The sequence below is a fragment of the Macaca thibetana genome, chromosome 10 (genome assembly GCF_024542745.1).
Source record: "Macaca thibetana thibetana isolate TM-01 chromosome 10, ASM2454274v1, whole genome shotgun sequence".
NCBI classification, from domain to species: Eukaryota; Metazoa; Chordata; class Mammalia; order Primates; family Cercopithecidae; genus Macaca; species Macaca thibetana.
The window spans coordinates 77,566,154-77,575,520 of record NC_065587.1 but is presented as its reverse complement, the minus strand read 5'-3'; the positions used below and the strand labels follow the sequence as shown (position 1 = coordinate 77,575,520).

Sequence of the window (9,367 nt, the reverse complement as noted above, 5' to 3'; positions counted from 1 at the left end):
TGGTTTCATCAGTTACTAGCTCTTTCATGTTTTGGAGTTGGTACCGTAAGTCAAAGGCAAAGAGTGTGGCTCCTGTGTAGTCTAGCCTTACTATTATAGTGTTGCTGATTCAGAAAGTACCTAAATAGCATTGTAGCTTTGACTTAATGACATTTATTATTGAGATGATTGAGATATCAGTTGTTTCTTTTTCTGGTTTTGTTCTTGTTTGTTGTTTGTTTTTTTTGTTGTTGTTTGTTTGTTTCTGAGACAGGGTCTTGCTCTAAGTCTCCCAGGTTAGAGTGCAGTGGTGCAATCATGGCTTACTGCAGTATTGAATTTCTGGGCTCAAGTGATCCTCTTCAGCCTCCCAAGTAGCTGGGACTACAGGTGCATGCCACCATGCACAGCTAATTTTTTCTGTTTTAGGAAAGGGAAAAACATTTCTATTTAAGGCTGGGCGCAGTGGCTCACGCCTGTAATTCCAGCACTTTGGGAGGCCAAGGCGGGTGGATCACAAGGTCAGGAGATTGAGACCATCCTGGCTAACATGGTGAAACCCCGTCTCTACTAAAAATACAAAAAAATTAGCCAGGCATGGTGGCGGGTGCCTGTAGTCCCAGTTAGTCAGGAGGCTGAGGCAGGAGAATGGCGTGACCCCAGGAGGCAGAGCTTGCAGTGAGCTGAGATCACGTCACAGCACTCCAACCTGGGCAGCAGAGCAAGACTCCGTCTCAAAAAAAAATTCTATTTAAAATAGGAAAAATGATACTGGGTCTCACCATGCTTCCCAGGCTGGTCTTGAACTCTTGAGCTCAAGCAATCCAACCACCTCTGCCTCCCAAAGTGTTAGGATTACAGGCATGAGCCTTTGCACCTAGCCAATTGTTTATTTTCCTGTAATGTAGTACTAATAGCTAGATAAGGAAATGGATTTATTCACTATAAACACAGTATTTATTAAGTTATGATATTAGGTTGAGTGTGCAGATTCATCGTAAATGAGACATGACATCTGGCATCAAAGGTGTCCGTGGAGGATGTATTTTAGTAGGAAGGCCATTACATGGAGTTGGTATGCACTCTCTATGTGGAAGAAATAACAAGGGGTTGTTGGATTGATTGCCTTAGTAACAACCCTGTGTCTACATCCTTTTCCTTGTGACATTGGAGGCTCCTTTTATACTTTATCTGGGCTGGCCTTTTGGCTTATTTTCACCAATAGAATCTGGTAGAAGTGACGGTGTATGGTTCTGAGTTTAGACTTCAAGAGACCTCGAGCACTTTTATGTGTTCTTTATATCCTGCCTCTGATGTGTGAAAAAGCCATACATTTCGTACAACTGGATTTATACAACATGTGACCTTTTTCATCTGCCTTCTTTCACTTAGCATAAAGTTTTAAAGATTCATCTGTGTTTTAGCATGTGTCAGTATTTAACTCTTTTTAATAGTTGGAGAATATTTTATTGGATACACATTTTATCTCCTGGAGGATGAGAAATCCTATGAATTAGAGTCATGTCAGCCCAGTTGTTCCAGCCAAGGCCCCAGACATATCAATGAGCCCAGCCATGATCAGCCACCAGATAGCTCTCGGCTTACCGTAACTGCATAGATGAGCCCAGTTGAGACAAGCCCAGCCCAGCTCAGATCAGCAGAGCCATCTACCCATCCATAGGCCCACAACCAGTAGTAAGTGGTAGTTATTTCAAACACCAACTTTTGCTGTTGCTTGCTATGTAGCTGTGGGTAACTGATACAGGATGCATTGGGAGAATAGATGAAGGGGTTTGAGAGAAGCTTTGGTGGTTCCTAGAGGAATTGACATTTATGTTATAAACTGAAACATAAATAGAAGTTAGCCAAGGAAAGGAGGGAACCAAAGGAATTCTCTCTCTCTCTCTGTCTCTCTCTCTCTCTGTGTGTGTGTGTGTGTGTGTGCATGCGCGCGCGCGCTGGGGGAGTGATTTAAGAGAAAGAGAAAGGATGAATGTAAGTAGTTTAAAGAAATGGTAGTTAAAAAGCCCGTGAGGTGGAATGGCCCATAAGGTTGCATAGGCTGGAGTGTGATTTGTAATACTGGTTTTGTTCACCGATGTAGAAAACAAAGGAGGTGGAGCAGCTTTGAAGGTAACACAAATTCAGCTTCATGCATACTGTGTGTGGCAGATTATGTTTTTTAAGACGGTCATGCCTATATTCATTCCATCCCTCATGTACTTCTTCAGGGTGATCAACTGTGTTCCCAAGGTAAGATGGGGTCTATGTTTGTTACTGCACCTTGAATCTGGGAAGAGGTTTGTGATAGCACCAACGAATAGAGTCTGACATAAGTGATGTATGTAACTTTGAGGCTTGGTTATAAAAATGTTGACGGTTTCTGTCTGGCTCTCTCGGAGGCTCTGCCTTGGAATCCAGCTACCATATTGTGAAAAAGCCCAGGCCCAGGCTTCTCCATAGAAAGGGCATGAGCAGGTGTTCCACCCCAGAGCCCCAGCTATGCTCCCATTTGATACAACATCAACCACTAGATGTGTGAGTGGATTCTAGCCCAAGACTTCTAATCTTCTGACTGAGGCCCCAGATATCATAGAGACAAGCCATATCTGCTTTGCCCTCTCTGAATTCCTGACTCAAAAAAGCTATGAGATAACATTTGATAAAATTCAGCATCCCTTAGTGATAAAAGCCCTAAAAAAACTGGATATAGAAGGAAAAGCCATATATGACAAACCTATAGCTAGTATCACACTGAATTGAAAAAAATGGTAAGTCATTCCTCTAAGATCTGGAACAAGACAAGATGTCCACTTTCACCACTGTTGTTGAACATAGTACTTTAAGTCTTAGCTAGAACAATCAGACAAGAGAAGGAAATAAAGGGCATCCAAATTGGAAAGGAAAAATCAAATTACCATTGTTTGCAGATGACATAATCTTATATTTGTAAAAAGCTAAAGACTGCACCAAAAATTATTGGAACTGAGAAACAAATTCAGTAAAGTTGCAGGATATAAAGTTAACATACAAAAAAATTAGCATTTCTATATGCCAGCAGTGAACAATCTGAAAAAGATATCAAGAATATAGTCCCATTTATAATAGCTACAAGTAAAATACTTAGGAATAACTTTAAGCCAAAGAAGTGAAAGATCTCTACAATAAAAACTACAAAACATTGATGAAAGAAATTGAAGAGAACACAATAAAAAGGAACAATATTGCATGTTCATGGATTGGAAGAATCAATATGTCCATACTACCCAAAGGAATGTACAGATTCAGTGCAATCTCTATCAAAATACCAATGACATTCTTCACAGAAATAGAAAAAAAATCCTAAAATTTATATGTAACCACGAAAGACCCAGTATAGCTAAAGCTATCATGAGCAAAAAGAACGGGGGAGGCTACATTATCTCACTTCAAATTATACTATAGAGCTATAGTAACCCAAACAGCATGGTGCTGGCATAGAAACAGACACATTGACCAATGGAACAGAGTAGAGAACCCAGAAATAAATCACTACATCTACAGTGAGGTCATTTTCAACAAAGGTGCCAAGAACATATGTTGGAGAAAGGACAGTCTCTTCAATAAATGGTGCTGGGAAAACTGTATATCCATATGCAGAACAATAACACTTGACCTCTATCTCTCACTACATACAAACATCAAATCAAAATGGACTAAAGACTTAAATCTAAGACCTGAAACTATGAAACTACTAAGAGAAAATATTGGGGAAACTCTCCAGGATATTGAAATGGACAAAGATTTCTTAAGGAATACCCCGCAAGTGCAGGCAACTAAGGGAAAAATAGACAAGTGGGATCACACAGATTAAAAATCTTCTACACAGAAAAGGAAACAATCAACAAAGTGAAGAGACCATCCACAGAATGGAAGCAAACATTTTAAGACTTCCCAGCTCACAAGGGATTAATAACCAGAATATATAAGTAGCTCAAACAACTCTATAGAAAACAATGTAATTATTCAATTTTAAAATGAGCAAAAGATCTGAATAGACATTTTTTCAAAAGATGACATACAAACGGCAAACAGGTATATGAAAATGTACTCTACATCATTGATAATCAGAGAAATGCAAATAGAACTACAATGAGATATTATCTTATCTTATCCCAGTTAAAATGGCTTTTATCCAAAAGACAAGCAAAAATAAATGCTGATGAGAATGAGGAGAAAAGGGAAGCCTTGTACACTATTGGTGGGAACGTAAATTGGTGCAAGCACTATGGAGAACAGTTTGGAGATTCGTCAGAAAGCTAAAAGTAGAGCTACTATATGATCCAGCAATCCCATTTCTAGGCATATACAAAATAAAAGAAATTAGTACATTGAAGAGATATCTGCACTACTGTGTTTGTTGCAGTACTGTTTACCATAGCCAAGATTTGAAAGTAACCTAAGTGTCCATCAACAGATGAATGGATAAAGGAAACATGGTAACATACACACAATGGAGTTCTATTCAGCCATTAAAAAATGAGATCCTGTCATTCGCAACAATGTAGATGGAATTGGAGGTCATTACAGTAAGTGAAATAAGCCAGGCACAGAAAGATGAACTTCACATGTCCTCACTTATTCATGGGATATAAAAATTAAAATAACTGAACTCATGAAGATAGAGAGTAGAAGGATGGTTACCAGACGCTGGGAAGGGTAGTTGGGGAAAACAGGGCGTAAGGATTATTAGTATGAGCAAAAATGTAGTTAGATAGAATGAATAAGATCTAGTGTTTGATAGCACAACAGGGTGACTACAGTCAATTAATTTATTGTGCAATTAAAAATAATTAGAAGAGTATAATTGGATTGTTTCTAAGACAAGGAAAGGATAAATGCTTGAGGTGATGGATACCCCATTTACCCTAATGTGATTATTATACATTTTATGCCTGTATCAACATATCTCTCTCATGTACCCTATAAATATATATACCTACTATGTACCCACACATTTTTTTTGAAAAGCTAAGAGATAACAGATAATTCTGATTGTTTTAAGCCCTTAGATTTTAGAGTCATTTGTAACACAGAAGTAACAAATACACTGTATTTGGGGTGTCTCTGGAACATTCACATAAAACTCACACATACATTTCTTATCCTATCAACATTGTAAATGCTTTTAAAATCTGTTCTATAAGAACATTTACATCAAGTGCTCTGTCAATTCTTGTCACTGCAACTATTTGCCAAAAAACCTTTGACCGTTTTGCTTTGCTTAACTTTGGTCAAGGAAGACAGAGAGAAAGGAAGGAAGAGAGGAAGGAAGAGAGGGTCTCCATTATGGAAACAATGGCAAGTGTAATGCCACTCCTGGATGGAGGGTGGCAGAATGACAGCAATGAACACTGTGTCCTCTGGCACACCCAATATCCTTTACGGGCATAGATGTGCCCTGTCAGAATGGGCACGATGGCCCTAAAGACTGGCATTATGTCTGCTCCCACCACTTTCCCTGTCAAAAGAAGGTTGGCTCTGACACCAAGAAATAACAGCTGGATTGTGTTAAGAAATTTTTATTGTTTCCTTTGGATTTGTGATGAAAGCACATAAAATTACAAGTGGAAGAAACATCATGCCACAAAATTGCATAGAATTATTACAAAAATGTGAATTATGCATTTTAAATAATTTGAGATAGAAGAACCAAAATATGTACATTTTAAGAGCTTCAAATACTTTGTCCTATCTTTTTTTCTTCTTAAAAGGCAAGAATCACAATGTCCAATCCATCACAAACAATATTAATACAGTGCACAAGCGCAACATTAAATTCAAAGTAATGCAAGCAATGGCCCTTTTTTTGGAATTATTTAAAGACAGCTTATCTACTACAGGAGTATTAATTAATGTGTGGTGATACTCAAATTTTAAAATGAAATGTAAAAAACCAAAAACACATGGCATGTCATTAGAACTTTGAAAATTGGTATACATGGCCAAAACCATGCTATTCTCAGTAGTGTACAGGTATCAGAGAGACACAGTCTAATTTAATACACAGCTCTACTCTCTATTATAGGAAAAACCACAGTACAGATTTTCACACATTCAACAAACAACAAGGCAAATACATAAAGGCACAAAACTGCACATCATACAGACCCCTTTTCTTTATCTTAGTCTATTTCAAGTAATATTAATATTATTAAATGATAGTATCATTGTAGTAGTTTCAATGATGCAAGATGGACAGTGTTACACACCACCCCACAACTGCAAAAAGTGTCATTGTACAGATATAAAAATGTGATTACAGTAAATGGCCAAATACAAACATACTGTAAAATGACTAAATTCACTAAGATAATGAAATCCAACTACCAAAACAGTTTTGTGTAAGTCAAGGTTATTCAACTTTATTCTATCTCTGGACTAAAATGTGATACGATGTTCTGCAATAATCACCATTGTGTTTGGTTATGAATGCTATTATTAGTTCATTCTTCTGTAATTTCAGACAGTCTGTAATTTTGTTTATAAAAATGCAGCATTCGACTTTGACCGTTCTCGCTTCTTTATGATTAATGCCTTTCTTTCAAAGTGCAAAAGTAGAATGATTTACAAAAGATTTCTTTTTCAGTGGAAGTTTTATTAAGTGTCTAATGAACACCCCAAACCCTTCAGATCAAAATATAATAATCTCCAAAGAGGATGTGATTTTCCCCTTGCGTCTTACTAGATGTGTTTTTTTAATCAAACACTGTTTCCTTATGTTTGAACTAAGCCTTCATTTTGATTAAAATTTAATTGTGATCTCTAGTTATTGCTTAAAGTTAAATAAAATAATTTTCATAAAAATATTAAATTCTTGAAACACAATTTTCAGGACACAACTGGTTTTTGCGTTTTAAGATATTTTGCTAAGCTACAATCAGACAGGTTTATTTTAAAGTAAAATAAAACTGTGATCATCTGGCTTCTGGGTTTTAACTTCAATACTCATGTGTTACTTTCTAAGTTACATTTTTCTATATATTATTGTTTTTCTTTTTTCAGAACTTTCAATCATGCTTTTGATCAGTTTTACCTTGATGTAATTTGTTTCTCTTATGCCACCTAAAATGGGAACTTGTAAAGACACAGCTAAGTGAATTAAATGTACTTAGTAAATATATAATGAAAGTTTTTTTATGTTAGAATAAAATAGAAATGTTTCAGACTTAAAAATTATGGAAGATTCTAATAAATGTCCCTATTTCTGTCCTAATTTTTTGACCATTAAAACAAGCTTAAAATCTGATGCTTAACATTTAATTTTTGATCTTGCAAAATATAAATCAAATACATATAATAAGTTCTAAATCTACTTCAGTTTGCATCAATGGCTCCATCAATTATTTCTTAGCATCTCCATATAATTTAACATCCATGTAATCTAGATGTTTGACCCTTTTCTTCTCTATCCATTTGTCCCTGATTTTGGTTTTAAGTCTTGTGGAAGAGATTTGGGTCATTGTCAATTAATAAACACATATCTACACTTATGTGTGTGTGTATGTGTATATGCACTTACATGACTAAGTGGGTACATATATACATGGAGATAATACCTATCATTTACATGTGAGTCTTTGTATTCTCTAGATAAATATTCAATCTCCCTCTCTATATTAAAAATAAATGAACCATAAAAAATGTCAAACAACAAAATAACCACTGGAACCTGTTCACTCTGATTGAATATCTGCTTAACATATGTCAGCTCAACTATTTTTATTCAACAGACCATTTGTAGTTATTTGATCATTTCAGGCGAAAAACCAATGAATACCCAGACTCTGAGTGCAAATAGTCAATGCAAACAGCACACTGCCTGGAAGTGTGTGGCTGACTTGTTGATGCAGCCAAATGTACAATCCATATTGCTAAGTCTTGGGATGGCTTCACTGGGCAAGGATACAGTCTAGTGATTTTTTTTTTTCCAAATAGAAAACAAACGTATTTGAATCACTACGGTATCTAATAAAACCATGTTAGCAACAAATACATTGATGACTCTATGATAAATAAATTAGCAAACTGCAAGTCACTGGTGCTTGCAAAGCGAAGGATGAAACAACGTAATATGCATGTTGACTTGAAGATAATGGTAGTTGAGGGGCAGTTAGAAAAAAAAATACTCAAAGTAGGCTGTTCGATAGTGTTAAATAATGCTATGCATTTCTCAAACTATTTCTATGACTTTGAAATACTTTACACCAGAGCTTCGAATAAAAACATGAGCTCGATTTTCTTCAAAGAAGACACTGTCCTTCATTAAAAGTTCCATGGAGCCTGCGAGTTGCTTGCTTTGAATTTACTATTGGAAAGAAAACAAAAATCTCACATACATGCATTCTTTACTAGTAGACCTGCAGAGGTTTCCACATGACACATGGAGCCTGGGCATGGGACTTCTTCATGGATTCCTCTGGAACTCTCCCTTTGGTGTGGATTTTAGGCTAAGGGATGCTTCTCGGGAAGATGGTCCTGGGCAGTGATCTTTGTAATAAGAGAGAGTCCGATGTCGCTGGAGTGGCCATGCAATTTCTGAAGTCCTGGCAGGAGCATTCACAGAGGAGTATCAAATTCTTTTCCTGGGATGTCTCCTCCCAGCTCCTCACTGGAGGGAGTCTTGTGGTTCACTTTTCCAGGGTCTGAGGACAGGGAGAGAGGGGCAGAACCGTGATTGCTGTCTTCACTGATCTTTCCTTTCATGGCTTCCTGCACGAATTCCAAAATCTCGAGGGGCAGTCTTTTGAATTTGTCTTGGTATTCTTGCTCCAGCTCCACCTGCAGCTGGGAGACATCAAGAGGGGAGATGACTTGAGGTTGTTTATGTTTCTTTTTTTTAAATTATTATTATTTTTTATTATTATACTTTAAGTTCTAGGGTACATATGCATAACGTGCAGGTTTGTTACATATGTATACTTGTGCCATGTTGGCGTGCTGCACCCATCAACTCGTCAGCACCCATCAACTCGTCATTTACATCAGGTATAACTCCCAATGCAATCCCTCCCCCCTCACTCATAGGTGGGAACTGAACAATGATATCACTTGGACTTGGGAAGGGGAGGTTGTTTATGTTTCTATACTCACTCCCATAGAAACTCTCTGAAAGAGATATACAAAGGGGGCTGATGAATATATCAACTGAAAATATCATTCAACTACAGAGCAGATGTAACAAAGTTTAGTTGGACACGTCATTTGTCTGTAGCTGAAAGTCAACTTCAAGTTATGTGTGGCACAATAAGGCTAAAGACTCAGAATCAGATGAATAATGGTATCTACAAATGCACACACACACACACACGTGGGTCTTTTGAAAAAGGTGTCAGAGGCTGGGCGTGGT

The 9,367-nt window shown here is 37.1% G+C and overlaps 1 protein-coding gene across 2 annotated transcripts in view; it reads right to left on the bottom strand.

Annotated features, from left to right (window-relative positions):
- Nucleotides 1–5,524: 5,524 nt before the first annotated feature.
- PLCB1 (phospholipase C beta 1) overlaps nt 5,525–9,367 on the bottom strand; it is a 741,541-nt gene continuing 737,698 nt past the window's right edge. The window contains exon 32 of one of the 2 annotated variants that reach the window (XM_050807500.1): nt 5,525–8,805. In XM_050807500.1, the coding sequence (XP_050663457.1) occupies nt 8,578–8,805 (228 nt within the window). In that variant the 3' untranslated portion in view covers nt 5,525–8,577. The remainder of the gene's footprint in view (nt 8,806–9,367) is intronic. The other variant, XM_050807501.1, reaches the window with a different exon arrangement.